Source organism: Epinephelus moara, chromosome 10 (assembly GCF_006386435.1).
Source record: "Epinephelus moara isolate mb chromosome 10, YSFRI_EMoa_1.0, whole genome shotgun sequence".
Taxonomy (NCBI): domain Eukaryota; kingdom Metazoa; phylum Chordata; class Actinopteri; order Perciformes; family Serranidae; genus Epinephelus; species Epinephelus moara.
In genome coordinates this window covers 5,259,213-5,277,632 of record NC_065515.1, presented here as the reverse complement: position 1 = coordinate 5,277,632, position 18,420 = coordinate 5,259,213, and the positions used below count along the sequence as shown (strand labels likewise).

General features: G+C 43.0%; 2 protein-coding genes across 2 annotated transcripts in view; one reads left to right on the top strand and one right to left on the bottom strand.

The window, feature by feature from the left end:
* Positions 1-408: 408 nt before the first annotated feature.
* rasl11b (RAS-like, family 11, member B) lies at positions 409-2,869 on the top strand. Its single transcript, XM_050054045.1, has 4 exons — positions 409-719; positions 837-893; positions 1,004-1,080; positions 1,601-2,869. The coding sequence occupies exons 1-4, from the start codon at positions 605-607 to the stop codon at positions 2,096-2,098; spliced, it is 747 nt and encodes a 248-aa protein (XP_049910002.1). The 5' UTR covers positions 409-604; the 3' UTR covers positions 2,099-2,869.
* A 914-nt stretch (positions 2,870-3,783) lies between these two features.
* The window catches only part of scfd2 (sec1 family domain containing 2), a 127,025-nt gene continuing 112,388 nt past the window's right edge, over positions 3,784-18,420 (bottom strand). The window contains exons 7-9 of the mRNA XM_050054042.1: positions 18,098-18,232; positions 9,110-9,229; positions 3,784-4,159 (exon numbers count right to left, since the gene is read on the bottom strand). Coding sequence (XP_049909999.1) covers positions 4,067-4,159; positions 9,110-9,229; positions 18,098-18,232 — 348 coding nt within the window. The 3' untranslated portion in view covers positions 3,784-4,066. The remainder of the gene's footprint in view (positions 4,160-9,109; positions 9,230-18,097; positions 18,233-18,420) is intronic.

Genomic DNA, 18,420 nt, shown 5'->3' with positions numbered 1-18,420 from the left:
AGCATGTGAACATGTGCTGTATAAACAGACTTGAGGATGTGAGCAATGCTAAAATAATGTGGGGAAAACTATTTATAATTTACTAATGAGAAAACTGTGTCACTGCAAAATAAGATTCTTTTTGTGGCATTTATGTTGTTTTTGATTATAATATATTCCATGACAAGAGCCAAACGTAACGCAAAAAAAATAAATAATTCTCTCGCTCGTCTCCTCCCATTAGAAAGCCTGTTCTGTCCGGACACCCTGCCAGCGGTCCCACCTGTTGCAAGAGCATTTCTTGCTTGTGTCTATCCTGAATATCCACGTGTAGGCGGAGGCGCACGAGGGAGGGGGGGAGACCAGCGCCCAATCAGATGTGACCGCCGCTGGAGCGCTATATAAGCCGCGAGCGCTCCTCTCACAGCAGCAGTGAGTCTTTGCGTCTCATCCACACAGCACCAGTGTCGGCTTGTTTCACTTGTGCCGCACATCCTCGGGAGTTAAACAGGATTTACTTTGTCAGTTTTATCTGAGGGGTTTGTCTGCGAGCTGTGAAACAGTTTGGACAAATTTCCATTTTGCTTTCTTGGACGGATTCGACGAAACGAATAATAAAAGAAAAATGCGTCTCATCCAGAACATGACGACCATTGCGGAATACTCAGCACCTGAATGCTCGGTGCCAAACCGGGTCATTAAAATGTCTGTGATAGGAGGCAGCGGAGTTGGCAAAACAGGTAAGAAAATAAATCAAATGTTTGCGTTTTAGTGTAATTTACTCACATCCTCGTTTCGAAGTGATTTACGTTGTTTTATATCTGTCTAATAATGTGCTCTTGCTTTTTTTGTTTCAGCGCTTGTGGTGAGATTCCTAACGAGGCGCTTCATCGGAGACTATGAGAGAAATGCTGGTGAGTAACTGAGCTGCACAGGCTACTCTTTGAGAATTAAAGGAGCTGAAATGGCTTTCTAACATGGTCAAACTATTGGTGTTGAAATTAATGTTGTTTCTTCTCTACAGGAAATCTCTACTCCAGAGAAGTCCAGGTGGATGGAGAGCAAGTCACCATCCAGGTTCAAGACACTCCTGGTGTGGAGGTAAGACTATCTTTTAAGCTCTCCTCTCCTCAGACAGATTATGGTTTATTTTCCCTGAGCTGACTGTAAAGAAACTGAGCTGTCAGGGTTCAACATATGAAAATCTGTGGAGGATAATCCAATACAAAGATAATATAATCTAATTGACTGTCTGGCTGTTAAGACCATCTAAACCTCTCTCTGACTGGGCTCCAGTCCAAAACCAAAGACGTATGTGTATGTATATTTTCTCCTGAAGTAGAGCCCTTCAGTCTGGCTGTAATCTCCTATTTAGGCTAATGGATGTCTGAGGCCAGGGTAAATGATACCCTGATCCTGGTCCAGACTCCTCAGTCGCCCACACCTCACTGTCCTGGAGGAGAAACCCTATAGCTCATGTCTGCCTCAGTCAACATTCCAGTCATTACTAAAGATCAGTTGCATGAAGTCAGGGAACGTTCAATCTTCATTTTTTTGTTAATCAGAAAACGATTAAAATGTTTTAAGTGTTTTAATCAGTCTCCTTTTCTTTCCTCCCCAGTTGACTGATAATGGCATCAATCTACCAGATCATGTGACCTGCTCCATACAGTGGGCTGATGCAGTGGTGCTGGTGTACTCCGTGACAGACCGTCGCAGCTTTGATTTGATCGATCAGTTGCACCAGCTGGTTGTGCGCACCGGAGGCGCCAACATGCCTCCCGTAATCCTGCTGGCCAATAAGGCGGACCTGCTGCACCTGAGGCAGGTCGACTCCCAGCAGGGCCCTTTGCTGGCGGGAACGCTGGGCTGCTCTTTCTATGAAGTGTCTGCCAGCGAGGACTACAGCCAGGTGCACAAAGCTTTCCATAAGCTGTGCTGCCAGCTCGCCAAGCAGCCGCCTCCTGCCCCTAACTCCTCACACAACTCTGCCAGCGCCGCCACGGAGAAGAGGCGCTCGCCCCTCATCCCCCGGCCAAAGTCTCCCAACATGCAAGACCTGAAGAGGCGCTTCAAGCAGGCGCTATCAGCCAAAGTGAGGACTGTCACATCGGTGTGAGGAGGACGAGATGTTGAACGTGGTCCAGGGTGGCCACAGAAAGAAAGGAAGCATTGAAAATGGTAGAGAAAAAGAGGACAGAGAAGATTAATGCTTCTCCCATGGCGTCCTGTATCGGTCTGGCTGAAGAAGGCAGATGGAATGAACAGTGGTTGGGTTCTAAGTAGAGAGAGGCTGATGAACCTTTACAGACGCAATGGCCTCTAAGTGGCAGGTGTCTGCCCTGTCAGATACCATGTGTGAGGATAAGCAGCAAGAAGGTTCATTTGTTCAGGAGTAGAAATGACACCTGAGGACACAGAGGCAGCTGTGTGAGGCTGACTAATCCCAACACTCTGCATATAAAATCAAAAACTGTAAATCGAGCTCTCCTGGCAACAGCAGGCTCGAGGACGCTTATTTTTAGCTGTGTTGCCCATTGTGTCTTTTCTGTATTCAGACTGCCACTACATGGCACCACTAAATGCTGGTATTATTATACCAGCCACTTCAGCCAAGGCTCTGTGCTGCCATGTGTGTGTATGTGTGTGTACTCTAGTATGTCGATACCTGCAGTATATTTTTGCAGCATCCAGAACCATTATTGTGTGTGACAGAATGATGAGAGGAGGTGGGGTGGGGGTTGTAACGGGACAACGAACACAGTATGTAGCGTGTGGTGGTTATTATCACTGATGCACTTTATTAAAAAAAAATGATCCAAAGGGCCTATTGTTATTTATTTGTTTGATAGAAATTCACTGTTTGTTCACAATAAAAATGATGAATTTGAACATGTCTCCGGTTTTTCATTTGCATATGTGTATCAAGCACATACGCGTTTCATAAGTTTTTGAGCTTGTGATGACCTTGGCTCCACAACACAATGAGAAACACCTCTGCCGCTGTGAGGGGGGATGACTCACAGAAAAAGTTATAAAATGCTGCCAAAACAGCATTAATGAATAACATTGAAGACAATAGAGGCATGACTGTACAGCCACTTCTCCGGCCTTGAGATCCGTCTGCAGCTAAAACCCTGCTGCAGTCAGTGACCCCAGAAAATGAGGCTGACAAAAAAAAGGTGTTGAAACAGCCTAAACCAACAGCACCACAGAATTTATGTTAGTTTTTCTTGGGGAGTCTTCTGAGAATTGCAAGCTCCCAGAAGATGAGGAGAAAATGATATGAACGCTTTTCCAATAAAACTGAGTGTGTGTGTGTTATTATGTTAGAGAGATCTGTTTATTTACAATCCAAAAGCCTTATTAGTGAATCCTGAGTGTGGTGTTCCAGCCTGTCAGAGGGATTTACTGGTCTCTCTTTCTCTGTGTGACAAAATGTGGGGGACTCTTGTTCACTATCGATTCAGGCGTGTAGGTGGGTGAAATTAGTGAGCTCTAGCTGAGGTGATTCATGTTGGAGAGAATAAAGAGAGAATGGGAGGTGTGTACTTGTGTGTGAGGCGAGGGGTGCAGGAAGGTGTAGGTGAGCTCAAAGTGTGAGCAAATTAGCGGCCTCAGCAGACAGTGTGAAACGACTTGTTAATTATTCCGCTCTTCTTTGTCACCATATGATGTGTCGAGGTGTGAATGGGCGCTAACAGAGAGTGTGTATTCACTCCACCATAAACAGGAAGCCTTCCTCGTGTTCACACACAGCCTGCTTTTCACTGAGCCTTATGTGTGCAAAGACATCATCACACGTGACTGTTTAAAAAGATTTTATTGTTACATATTATTATTTGATGTCGTTTTACATCTTTCGCTCAGACATTTTCTGTTCTGTCTTCAAGAAAAATAAACCCAACAGCTACTTTTACATAATAACAGTTCCCCTCAGAATTTCGGAAACACGTCCTTCTTTTTCATTTCGCAGCTTTTGACAGTGACTCTGATTACCAGACTCACACCTGACGAGGCGCCATGACGTTTGCGGTGCATGTGTCCTTCCACGTGTGCATTCGTGCGTTTCCACGTGACGGCCCTTTTAGACACCGATATCAGGCAACAGTCTTTGGGTGGTGAAGAGCAGCTCGGGGATATCCGTCGGCCTCAGTAATCTGGTGGACAAAACCAGCACCTGGAGCAGAGCAACGACACACTCACTGGGGTAAGAAAATGTCACTGGAAGTAACACAACACTAATAAATGAAGCAGATGTGAATGTCAGGGTTAGTAATGTGCAAATTGGCAGTCATCAAGGTGCATGAATCAGGAGCCTTGGCAACTGGTTTATTTTCTTAATTTGATTTAATTACTTCTGCCAAGGATGCGCTGGGCTCAGTTTGTTTTCATTGTTTGACTGTTTTTAGGGGGCGTATTATCTCAAAGAGTACTTTTTGGTAAGCCAAAACTATCCCTTGTTCAATTTTATTTTATTTTGCCAGGATAATGAAGTCAGTCTCAAAAGAGTTTTCAGACACAAGACCAAAACCCAAGATTGTCATCTCATTTATGTAATAACGCACATGTCTGAAAGGAGCTTCACATTACACACATACATACATAACTTCTGAGAATTCGAGCTGTGCAGTCTTTATCTATGTAAAGAAACAAACTACTGGCACAAACTTTTTTTGGGGGGGATTTTGTTGCCTTTATTACAGAGCAGCTGGAGAGTGACAGCAAAGAGGGGAGGGAGAGAGAGGGGATGACACACAGCAAACCTTTTACATTCACCTGTGAAGCCTACAGGGGGTGAGGGGTTTGTCACTAAAGCTGAATTTGAAGAATAACTTTTCACTCTATTCTAAATGAAAATTGGTGGAAAGTCCTGAGATGACTAAATAAAGGAGTGACTGAATTTGGTGTGGATCCAAAAGTTCCAAAAGGAGCTAGATGGCACTTAAGCAGAAGCCCACTGTGTTATTACAATGACGCTGGAAGGCAGCCTTTTGCGCTGTGTCCTGACACAGAAGGGGTTGGCACATCTGGATGTGGAAGGTGTCAACAGTGAGTTATGTGAGTCGACTAACGTGACTTTAAGGGGTTGATGGTTGGGTTTAGGCAACAAAACTACTTGGATATGGTTGGGAAATTATCATATTTGATATTCGTCATGTCATGACTAACGACTCATGACTAATGACTCTTGTTACTAACGACTACAACGACTGATGTAACAAAAAAACTGAACGCTGAGATCAGAACAGGGTTAGGTGTGAAAACTACTTGATTAGGGTCAGGCAACGACTGTGATTGATTTAAGTCATGTGAGGCAATTCATGTTACTAATGAGTGACTAATGACTTTTAAGGTGCTTTCAGATCTAGAGTCGTCTCCTTTGATCTGAATCAGGGACTCATTTATTTTTTACAAAGTTGTATAATTGCCTAGAGTTGGTTCGTGTTCTCACGGCAGCATTTACAAGAGGACCAGATCAAATGCCTTGTGTGAGAAAGCTGCTCTTGATTGGTCAGAATTTCCATGTGGGAAAAATCCAGGAAGTAAAGCAAACGTTGAAGAAGAGTACACTTGCAAGATAAATGTGACACTTTCTAATGTCACAATGGAGGGACAACTACGCAGGTTGATTTTAGCGCTGCTCATCGTGGACTATATTGCTGTCATTGTTCATTTTAGTCAAACCATACAGTTTGAAAACGAGGCGCGGCTCCAACTAGAAAACAATGTTTTGATGCATTGGATGTGCTGAATGTGCATATTAAGGCAGTACAGGAGGAGGTGCACATTAATAATCCTCCAGGACTGTAACATGCTCATGTTTAACCCAAACAATGTGTCATGTGACTGCAGTTGCTTCAGATCCAGGTCGGAACACCTTCTCACCACAAACAAACTGCAGCAGAGTTCGTTTGTAACCGGACTGAGACCACCTCTTCAAGAAGGTCTCGGTCCGGTTGTTTAGGTGTGCACCTGAGTGTGATTGCTGTGTTCACACCTGCCCAAACGAACCACACTAAGGGGGCAAATGAACTTGAGTTTGATTGAAAGCAACCGTAGTTTCAAATAAGATACAAACACCACTTTCTTAGGTCAAAGTCCTGTGCTTTTTGAACTTACCCAACTCCCTACCCACCCATCAAAGCAGATCTGCATTCCTTATGCCATATCAATTGTCCTGAACGTCAAATAATGACGCTTGATGCCATGGGGGGCTCCTGATGTTATTATAGTGATGTTGAAGACACTGCTCAAGTGGTGCATTTTATTACTATGAGAGTATGCCAAAATGCTGTCAAGAAAATAGTTCCTACATGAAACTGTGCACAACAAGGTCTGTGGATTATCTTCAGTAACCGGGTCATGATTTCTGGAAAGAGACATTTCTGTTGAGTTCTTCAAATGTATTTTTTGGCGCTTTGAGCTCCACAACTCGAGTGCCATCTAGTTCCAATATATTGGAGAGAAGGCAAACATCCTTACGGCCGACATTTCCAACACTCTGCAACTCACACCAAAACAATCTAAAGTGATTAACAGCACAACAGGTAAGTTTATAAATATGCGTTTTTGATTTTGGGGTGAACTGTCCCTTTAAGTTACTTTTTGCTGAGGTTTGCCATGTTTGAGTGCTTTCTGGATGGAATAAGAACCCCCGCCCTCTTGTGTTGTATAACAGAGACGCTCTGTTTCTCTGCAGCAGTGTTGCTTTAACTCTGGGTCAGCACCTAAAATTGGCGCGAGGCCTGTTTGTAGTGGCAGCATTAGTGTGTTTCAGAGGAATTTAGTCCAATTGCAAGACCAAAACTTTGCAGTATGTTTTCAGTCTGGTCCACTGAAACCTGCTATCATTCATACACAGACTTGCTTACAGTATGTTATACATGTACGTGCTCAGGTTGGAGTGCATGTGCTGAGATCAGCATGTGTGTGGGCCAGCCAGCCGATTATTGTATAAGCTCGTCTTTATTCAGTTTTCCTGATTACAGATGGAAGGCTTTGATCCTCGCCAGGCCTTTCATTGCCTCTGGCCTCATTCTCAAAGCCTTTTATTAAGACAAACCCACATTACCCAGCCTGATCTCCCTCTTCACCTTCCCTGCACTCCTCTGGCACCAAGGAAACGCATCCATCTGCATGTTTTGCATGTCAGTGTGGACCGCATATATAATCAGCACTTAAACCACCCAAACACACAGACAGACAGATCCAGCACCTCATGGATGCAACTGCAGTGTTAATACGTGCCACACTCAGATGAAACTCGCACCTCTACACCTGATCTGAGCCTCCTGTGTATGTAGGTCAGCATTTACGTTGGTTCACTCAGCCTGAAACCTGTCCTCCAAGGCTCACCTAATTGTGCCGACAACACAAAGTCTTTCTGCGTCTTTCTCTCTGATTATTTGTTGTATTTTGGCTCGAGATGACTCACTCACTTCAGTTCAGTTCAGTAGACTCCATTTTAATTTTTCTTTCTGAATCAGTATTTCACAGTTTTGTATTTCTAAAGGAACATGAATGCTTTTGGGCCAGGGCCAGTCTGAAACCTGCCCTGTGAGGGTCACCTAAATGTGCAACAAAACAGAGTCTCTCCTTATTTTTATCCCCAATTATCTGATGTATTATGGCTGGAGATGACTCAGTTCAATTCAATGTCAGTTTAGTTCAATAGACTCCATTTAATTTTTTCTCACCAAATTTGTATTTCACAGTTTTGTGTTTCTAAAAGAACATGAATGCTTTTTGAAGATAATCTGAACGAGTCATCAGCAGCAACATGCACCCTCCTACAGACTGCTTGTGATATAACAACAAAAGACTATGAAGTGGATGTTGATTAATCATCCACACATAATCTCTATCTGCATTGTTTTTAATTGATACATCAATAACACATCCATCTGCAAGTATCAAGAAACATAGATTAGAGATGCTAACCTTACCTTGTTATTGAGAGAGTGGCCTGTTGGGTTGCAACTCTACTTGTTGGCTGACTCAAAGCTCTGTGGGTGTTTATTTGCATTTCATTTATCTGAGTCTTTATCACTGAAATCAACGATTAAAGCATATTTTTTAATGTTCTTCAGTGTTTTCATACATGGCAAACCTTACATATAACTTTTTCTGGCCAATTTTTTTTGGTTCTTTTGATAGTAAAGGTTGCTGACCCTGCTCTAGCTGGTCAAAGTAGTGCTAAGATTAACCATTTAACACACTCTTTTATATGTATATTTATATCTAAAATAATGCATCATACTTTATAAATTGATTCAGGGACTAAGATGGAACTAAGTCTTGGGCTTTGTTGTGTTATCCCTGATACTACCTTATACGCTTGTATTTTTACTGCTGTATTTTAATTTCGACAAGTGTAGCTGTCAAATATAATTTAGCAGAGTAAAAAAAATGAACATCTAAAAGGTAGTTGAGTAGAAGTAGCATAAAATGGAACACAAATACCAATAAAACAGGGTCTATGGGGATTGGCTGGCCTCTCCAAATAACTGCAGTTTTTTGCACTTCTGTGTTGGCTTCATTTGTAAGCTCTGAGGTTCCTGCTTGCTTAAAACTTTAAAGGTATACTATGCAGGATTGTTGGTTACTGTTTGCAAACATGCTCGCCAGTGAAAGTTAAAGTAAAGCCAACCCCAGATTCACTCGCATGGTGTTTGTGTTTTTTCAGCTGTGTCTCTTCGACGTCTGTTGCTTGTGGTCTGGTACCTGGTTGCTTCCTTTTTACAAAGCCCCATCCTCACCTAAATGCTGTGAGGTTACATGTCCATAAACGTTTCAAACACAGAAAATGAGAGTAAATCAAGAAAAAGAGGGCAGAGTCTCTGCTTAACAATACACTGCCACACACTTGTAGTGGATTATAAGTGATTATTGAGAGGGATTGTATTTGTGTGTCTCACAAAGATTCAGTGAGAGTGATCTGAAAGACGTCACCAGGTCTGCTTAAATGACAGTTTGAATGATGAGTGTTTTTTTTCCCCAATACCAAACAGAAAATGGCAAATGAAACTAAAACAGAGCTCATTACAGAACATGACAGAAAAAGAAGTCAACAGGACTCACACATGTGAGGATGCACACGTTAGTCATCTGACAGTTGCCTACTTACCTGGGTCCCTGGTTTATGTGTCGTAACCATCTCTTTGATGAGACGAAGCTCTGACGGCGTGACCCCACCAACCAGGAAGAGGAAGAGCAGAGGGTTGTCGCTGGGATGTGGGCGACTCACCTGGAGTAAAGAAAGGACATTGTGATTGGTCAGTGTATTTTTAAGCTGTCGGAGGAGTCGATGCTGTGTCTAAAGGAGCTGACACACCAAACCGACATCAAAGAACTAGCGGCGCCGAAAGCCAACTGCTGTGTCGCCTCACGTCGCCCTGTGTCAGTTGCATTTGAACACACTACACGGACTACATCCGACAGCCAAGTGGCACGTACGTTCTGCGCCTGCGTGAGAGAGAGTGGAGTGACAGAGTGGTACATCCTGACAGCCGAGGTGTGCAGCTAGCCCCGGCTCTCCATTTGGATTCAAACGGAGAGCGGGGGCTAGCTGGGAAGCTAGCGGAGGCTAACTGGCTGTGCTTCCCTCCGGTCATGCTCCCAGCTAGCTCCGGTTTGTTATTCAGGTTAAAGTGGGAAGAAGCAGCGGATCTGTCGGGCAGCTGAGTGAGGAGGAAGCACCGGTATCACTACAGGCAGATTCACTCGCTACAGAGGCGAGGGAATAAAACCTAAACAGCCAATCAGAGTGATCTCTTTCACAGACTAGCTCCGCCGCCGATTCAACATGCTCGATCGTCCGAAAAGCTGCTGACGCCGACGCTGCAGGGCCGACGGTGCGGGACACACCGCAAAAACTAGGCCGACAGATGCTCACCAACGGCCCGACTTTGGTCGACGGCCGATCGTCGGCTTGGTGTGTCAGGACCTTTACTATAGAACAGTCTGTAACAAACAACTAACTCTCAGTAGGTAACACCTAATCATTCCCTGTGTGTGTGTGTGTGTGTGTTGATGTTGAGTCACTGCTCAGCTGAACACCTGTGATACTGTGATGATGACAGTGGGCTCTATTAAGACTCATGTCTCAAAACAAAGCTCAGTGGATGAATGTGTTCTCACCCTAGTGTTAATATGACGGCTGACACGTGGACATGTAAGCAGGTGAACACACACACTCATACAACACATGCAGACAAACAAAAGTCCCACACAAAGATGAATTTTAACAGTCCGCTGTTTCTGCTGAGCACGATTGGCTGTAGGTGAAATAATGGCTTTGTGCCATTGGTTGCCGAGCGCCAGTCAGGACACATCTGCAGCCTGTGAATGCTAACCGAGCAATCAGAGCTGCAGGGGGCGGACCCGAGGAGAGAGTGGCTGTACACGTGAAGCACCAGCAGGCTGGGAGTAAAGCATGTCAAGGATGATTCAACATGTGTTTAGCCAAAAAATGTGAGAGGAAAATTTTTTGAGAGTATTCTGCTCATATGAGATTTGGTATTTCAACCAGGGTTCTGTGGCACGGGAAGACAAAACAGACACAACAACTCAATGTGCTAGTACATCACCAGCTGCATGTTTAGTGAATCCACACACACACACTGTGGCTCAGTGTCTAGACCATGTGTACTGCCATGGGATAGACAGGGAGGGAAGGGCTTATGGAAGTGTGTGGAAAAGAGAGGGGAAATGTGCTGCCAAGTGTGAGTGAGGCGAAGAAAACATGATGACAAAATACATCCCCAGGCTTTATTAAAGACACCGCTCACTACATTTTCTTGATATAAATTCTTTAAATAATTAATGCTGGCTATGAGCTGTTATTGTCTTGAGCAAAATGTCCACTATACTAACATGTCCACTATTTCCACGCAGGTCACACTCAAACAATAGATCATCAGAAAACACATTCAGATGATCTCCATCCATTCTGCCTGTCAGTGGATTCAAACCAGGACCTTTTTCTTGTCAGGAGTCAACAAACAAAATAAGAAAATTGAATATAGTGAATTTCCAGAACAGTGATTTTAATGTTTCCTTCTGAAAGCTCAAACACTAACAGTGGCCCCTTTTAAACTGCCTGTTCAAGGCTTGAATACAGGTAGGATAATTAGGATCATGGGGCAGAGTTGTCTCGCCTCTGAGCGCTGAAATGTCTGTATAAATGGGACACCCAGCAGGACGGGATCATGGGTGGCACGAGTGTGACGTTTTGAGGATGTGTTATGCACGCAACCCACCATGGGAGATTTAAAAAGAAGCTGATAGCAGCTAGTGTCTAACTCAAAGAAGAAAAACAGTGGCAAATTGAGAAAACACTGAAGTCCAGGAGCTCCTTATCGTCAGAGCAGAGGACGAGATCAGACGCCATATGACAGAGACGGTAAATTATTGATGCCATGTTTTGGTATTCTTTAGAAAGCACTGCAGACATATCTTATATGTCACACTAGAGGCAAACGCAGTTGTGTTACATTACACACCTGTCGCGCCTACCTAATATTACACACAGGAGCAGCATGATGCCTCAGTCACAAATACTGACCAGAGAAAACAGGGTTAAAGGGCTGTGGCATTTGCTTTTGCTCTCGAGGTAGAAAACCTACAACAACCAGAATGCACTGGGTTGCACTGAATCAATAAACGCTCCTGCTGAAGGGTGACGTAATGCCAGTTAAATACAGACAGCAACATGGCAGATGGCGGGCAACAAACTATCTCAAACTACAGTTAAACAGTAAGCTTAAATATGTTTCTGAAAACAGGTGAGAAATAGGCAATGTAGAGGTACAATCTGTAGTTTGAGCAAACAGCCCTAAACCCATATGATGATGCATTTGCTTCATCTGCCTTTGAAATGAGTGATGAACAGGCCACTGACAAGATGGAGGGATGTTTATCAGTTCATTTACACACCCTACCCACACTGTTATGAAACAAAGCTGGCTGAAAATCACACCTTTAATAACACACTTCTAGGAAAACTGCAAACATTAGTCTCTACATCGCTACACTATTTTGCCAAATGTCTTTCCACACTGACACATTTAAAACCGCTTTTACATAATGAGTTCACTTACATTCAGAACTTCAGAACTTTAAATAGGCCACAGGTAAACATTTGGTTTGGACAACAATGGAGGCCGAAATTGGACTAAGAGACGTGGATGAAGTCTAACGGCCAGACCCACAAGGAAGACACCTAATGTTTTCTGTTCTTTTTAAAATCTAACACAAATGTTTTCATTTTCATCTTCTGGCTTTGGTTGTTTGAGGAGTGATAGAACATTTAGGAATACACATACATACTTTACACATTTGGATACCTGTGTGCATGTGTGTTTACTACATGTATGCAAAACTTAATTGCAATCTGCTATACCCTGCACATGGAAAAAGCAAAAGACACAAGTGCTTTTCATTTATCTTATCAGTGTGTAGCTAATGATCCGTGTGCTTATTCAATTAGTTTAGTGTATTAGGATCCACATTAGCTACAACACTGCAGCAGCTGATGGTTTGTGTGTACTGTACTGATGCTATAACATCAGTAACGAGAAACAACTTTTTTTTGTTGCAAGAACTGCTTGCTTTTGTGTAATGTTTTGCTGGTTTGGTGTAAGGATTTGTGTTAAGTGTGTAGAGTGTTGTAACAATAGCCTATAATTGTAAAAAATGTCCCATCTCTCAACTGGCAACCTGCTCAGAGGTGGGAAACGGTACTCAGGGTTCCCACAAATTTTCATGGACAGAATTTTAAAACTTGGCTTTTCAAGAACCAATAATACATCTGTCATGACCATTCACAACGTATAACAAACAGTACTGTATTGTGCACTTTACTCCACTTATTATTATGTGCAGTCTGTGGACTTGGAGCAGTAGAGCTCCCTGACTAGAGGAGGGAGAGCTGACAGTGATGTTGGTATAAAAAAAAAGAATGCTCTGTACTTTCAAACCAGCATGCTCTATACTTCCAGAGCAGTTTAAAGAAACAAAAGTGAGCACTGGTGCTCTGAGTAACAACTGAACACCATAGGCTTCCTATGTCAATTGCTCATCTTAAAAATGTGGTGCAATTTAAAAGTATCAGTGGGGCGCAGGTATAAAAAATTTGAGATTTATGACCCAACACAAAGATTTATTTTACCCCACTTTCCTAGCATTATTCAAACAGATTCAAATTCTATTCAAACATAATTCCAGCTACCTGGAGGGAGACATGGAGCGCGGGGAGAAAATAAAGAAGGGTTTCTGGTTGTAGGCTGTTTGTAGTCCGTGTGATACTGACCAATCACGTTTGAGCCGGCTGCAGTTGTTGCCACGTTAAACGGTCCGTGCGGTGAACTAACGAGACGGAACATAATTGGCGTCACTGCAAACTCTGAACCCATCGCAATGGTTCAGCATATTTACTTATATATAAATGGAAGTCGGAAACAGAAATTCGCCTCCTCCGCCCAAATCAAACCTGAATGCCAAAAAATCAGGGGCCTGCCCCCAGAGGCTGTATAGAGTGCCGAAGTCACACCCCTTCCGGTAGAGCTCATGGGACCTTAGATCGAAAACATATGAATGGCAGTGAATGGGGAGAGCAATATTATCTTTTGTTCCCATTTGAGTTGTGACAAGAAATCTAAATATGTTGTTAATGAATTTAAAACATACATTTTAAGCTCAAGAAAGTCATATTTTGTGGTAAAACTGTTGAGATATAAGCTTTTTAATTAGAANTTAACGACATATTTGGATTTCATGTCACAACTCAAACGGGACCAAAAGATAATATTTCTCTCCTCATTCACTGCCATTCATATTTTTTCCCATCTAAGGTCCCATGAGCTTCACCGGAAGGGGCGTGACTTTGGCACTCTATCGCCGTCTGCCGGAAGTCAGATGCTGAATACAGCCGATGGATTCCGAAAATGCATCAACAGCTACAGAAAATAAATTTGCCATTATGTGACATTACGGGAAAGGCTTACTGTAACAATTACTTTATTAGACACAACAGAATTCTATGACTTTTTCAGGCCTGGAAAACGAGATTGTGGAATTCCATGACTTTTCCCGGTTTTCCCTAACTGTGGGAACCCTGGATACTTCAAAATAAAAGCAATGCTCTACAAATTCACAACATTTCAATCTACCTAAAAGCTGACCTAAATACATCCACTGTTGTATCCCAGGACCTGCTGCTCTATGTATCAAAGATGATTTCAGTACCTTTGATTTTAAAGTTTGGAGGCATGTTGCCAGTGTTGCTCAGATAATGTCTGAAAGTCAGCGCTGCAGGTCCTGTTGTCATACATCCCAATCATTTTCATTTATTTCATCATTACTTTTAAAGCAAGAGACCACAAAGCAAAGTGCCACACTGTCAGATGCAAATGTGAAAAACACGCGATCACACTGAAACAAAGTGTGGCCGCTCTCATGGACCATTAGTTACTGTAAGCAAATAGCAAATTGCTCCCAGATATCTGGTGATTTAAGGGCTACAAACTGTTTGGTTGCTGCTGTTTGTCAGATGGAGGAACTGCAGCTGAATTATGAAGCTCTTCAATTATGAAGGAGCAGGAGCCAGGTCTCCTGTACAACTTGGGCTGTCTAAACAAGGACTAGACACAAACTCACACATACACAACTGGGTTATGGACAGTTTAAGTAACACTGCACAAGCTCTCACTTGGGCACGATCCAGACTGCAGAGTCCGGTGTGTTTAATGGTATAAACTAACTGTGGAGTACACAGAAGGCTCTGTGTTTAAAAATAGAAGTTTTATTGGCTTGTTTTATAGCATGAAGGGTGTACTCCTATAGTGTGCTCCAAAGTTCATGTTTATGGATTTACTCCGTCTGAGCTGGTGGTTCGTGGGCCAAGTTTCTAAATTTGTGTAAAACCAGGCCATGGTTACACAACCAGTCTAATTCTTCCCCCCGGGTAATCATCAGTTTAAGCAGACCCAGATGTGGAATAATCAGACCATAGAATGGATAGTGATCTGCTCTGCGGTGGATATACGTTACCCACAGGCCCTAAACTATATGTCTGTTGGAGAAAAACATTCGGCCAAAGTAATAACATAACCCAGAAATTCTGCTCTTTGAAATGAATGATTGAAAGTGTGTAATTCCTGCCAACAATTTCACATTCTCTGCAAACCAAACTGCTTTTTTTTTCATAAAAGGTGAATTTTGGGTTAAAATGGATTAATAAAGAATAATAAAGGCTTTCCTGTGACTAAGACAGTGTTCCAGACTACTGTCTGGCCACTCACAGCATTTGTTCCTGTTCCCATTAAGCTTGTTTTCCTCGAGTGCCTGGACCACACTCATCTGAGGATTACCCTGTGCCTTAAAAATAAATGTAACTCTCTGAGGCAGTGACCTGGCACAATGTTTAAATGCAATAATTATTGTGAAGCAAAACAGTTTGATTAAAATGTACGTTTGTAGAGTGGTTACACTTTTGAAACTATCTAACCCATCCATCCATCCATCCATCCATCCATCCATCCATCCATCCATCCATCCATTTTCAACTGCTTATCCAAAGTCAGGTCATGGGGGCAGCAGGCAAGCAAAATATTCCAGACATCCCTCTCCCCAGTAATGCCTTCCAGCTCCTCCTGTGGGACCTCGAAGCATTCCCACTCAAGACAAGATATGTAATCCCTGAAGCATGTTCTGGGTCTACCTCGGGGCCTCCCACCATTGGGACATACCTGGAACACATCCAACAGGAGCCGTCCAGGAGGCGTCCTGATCAGATGCCTGAACCACCTCAACTGCCCACTTTAAACGTGAAGAAGCAGCTGCTCTACTCCGAGCTCCCTCCGGATGTCCAAGCTCCGTACCCTATCTCTAAGGCTGAGCCCAGACACTGCGGAAACTCATTTCGGCCACTTCTATTCATGACCTCATTCTTTCGGTCACTACCCACAGCTCATGACCATATTTGAGGGTTGGGACGCAGATGGACTAGTAAATCGAAAGTATCTAAATGAATGATTTAAAAAAACTCTAATAACTTGAAATCCAGAAATCAAACTGAACTGACTCATGGGCTGAATGTGAGACTGTATCATACACTGATTCTTAATGGAGCTGCTGGATTGTAATGTTACATCTGTAGTATGTCAAACCTTAAATGGTTCAGATGATCAGCGCTGCTTACTGCTTTGCTTTTAATAACTGTTTCCCTGTGGGTGCTGATCCCTGTTTTTGAAAATGTTGTAAGTCTACAAACAGGCTCAAACCTAAGACCTTTGCTGCCTCATAGTTTCTTATTAACGTGGAAACAGACATGGGTCTTGGTGATATCATTATGAAGTAAATATTGATTGCACAATGTAATGGCTATGGAATGACACCAGCAGTGTTCAAATTGGTTTCCTAGAAGCCGCACTATTAAGATGCAATTCTGTCATCCACCAGGTATGATCTCCTGGGAAAATGAAGGCTCGATTTATGGCACAAAGGAAGTACGTCAGCCACTGCACAACCAACAATAATAAAAGGATAGAGCTTTTGTTTTCCTCTCAGTAGCTATCCCCAGTCACCAGGGAGTATCAATAGCCCCATTTACACAGCGATTCCATAATACTGACGTGAAGAAGACTCCCAGCGCCATCGGTTTTACCCAGTGTGTGATTTTAGATCGCACACCATTGTTCTGAAGCAAGAGGCATGGCGTGTGACACAACAGCATTGGTGTCTGGTGTCTAGTGTGTGTGTGTGTGCAGTCCTGCCGTGCTGGCTGTCCCTTTTCAACAAATGTTTTACAACCTCTGCTGCCGGCTTTACGGTGGAACAACTCTGTCTGCCCATTACAGGTTTTAACTTTTTATACAGGACAGCGAGGCAGAATAACGGCCGCTTTGAGCAGGCTGTGTGAAAGGGCTTGATGTGAGTTCTTTCCAGTTACAATCCCCACGATCCCCAGTAGTGGAAATGGTTGTCTGATTTCACTTTAATCAACAGTCAGGTAGTTAGATGTGTTTGCATTGACAGTACACAGTTTTCTGAGTTAAGCCATTTTTCAGCATGTAACTCGTCCTTACGTTCTGGAGAACCTTTACAAAAATACAACAAATATAGGCCATGCTTATTTGGTCCTGGCAATGACATTCTGTCTTTTTCATTCCATATCTAATAGACTTCATCCAGTCTTCATCAAACATCTGATATAATTGGTTACCACAGTCCTGGCATGGCCTATTGATAAACACTGCTGTGTCCCTGCAATGCAACATCCGACTGCAACTTAATTTGCACACGTGCAGAGATGGACCCTGAACATAACTCTAAATTTCATGGTATTTTCCCCATAGGTGGCGCTATAATCACAAGAGAATTGTAAAGCACTATAACTTTATGGATATGACATAAGGGCCACCATGAGGCCATTTATTAAGCACTTAACATTTTTGCTGGTAAGTCACGAACCACCAGGTGCAGATGAAAAACATTTTTTCTCTTGATTCCCCAGTTCAAGACAAGCCTCTACAAACAAGTCACCAACAGTGGCAACACTTGGCAAGAAAAGTAGTGGCGTGGATGTGAAGCCCATGTGGTGAAGCAAGCTGCGCTTTGTAAATGTGAAAAGAAGCAGCTGGTGACTCCATGTGGAGACACGTGGCTGTTTGTCCTATAAAGTGTGATCCTTGTGTAAATGGTCCCTACATTGTGTTTTTCTTTCAGCTCCTGAGCACAGAATCAGTAATTGCATTAATTGACAATGCGATCATGTGTGCAGTATTAATTATAATACTGAATGCAAGCATATTACTGTGAGGAGGCATGTACATTATGTGTCTAAGGGGAGAATTGTGCGTCAGGGGAATTAAAAGTGTTGGGTAAACACAAGTTACATAGTGCTGGTTTTGATGGTTTAATTGGACCACTATTTTAAACACTGTGTATGTGCACACATGAGAAGCTTACTCAGCAAACTGTTAAATCAGGTCAAGTTCAAGCGATGGAAGAAAGCACTTTATTGTCCACAGCAGGCTGGCAAAGGAAAGGCTAGAAGAGTGTGAGCTGACCCCATTGCATACAAATCTGCGTGTGTGTGAAGACAATGTCTGACCTTCATGAACATGCTGAAGCCAGTCTTAAGCAGGTCAGTGAGGCCTCCAGACATGTGCTCGATGTCGGGACATTCAACTCTGTCAGGGTGGAAGACTTCCTCCAGGATCTGCCGCAGGAAAGGACGATAGGTTGCCTGCGAAACACCAAACAACACTTATAAACATGACATTTAGTTAGCACTAAAAAAAACCCCTCAGTGACAACACAGTTTTAATTTTAAACACAGATGTGTCAAGTGTGACATTCTACTGTAAACATCTGTGTATAAATACCTGCGCATTAATGTGATCCAAGAGCTGTTGGATCCTCTATTAGTATCTG

Excerpts from the sequence above, each read along its gene's own strand:
- rasl11b (XM_050054045.1), top strand. The coding sequence starts at position 605 with ATGCGTCTCATCCAGAACATGACGACCATTGCGGAATACTCAGCACCT. Across the intron at positions 720-836 it reads CAGCGGAGTTGGCAAAACAG|CGCTTGTGGTGAGATTCCTA; the intron begins GTAAGAAAATAA and ends TTTTTGTTTCAG. Across the intron at positions 1,081-1,600 it reads AAGACACTCCTGGTGTGGAG|TTGACTGATAATGGCATCAA; the intron begins GTAAGACTATCT and ends TTTCCTCCCCAG.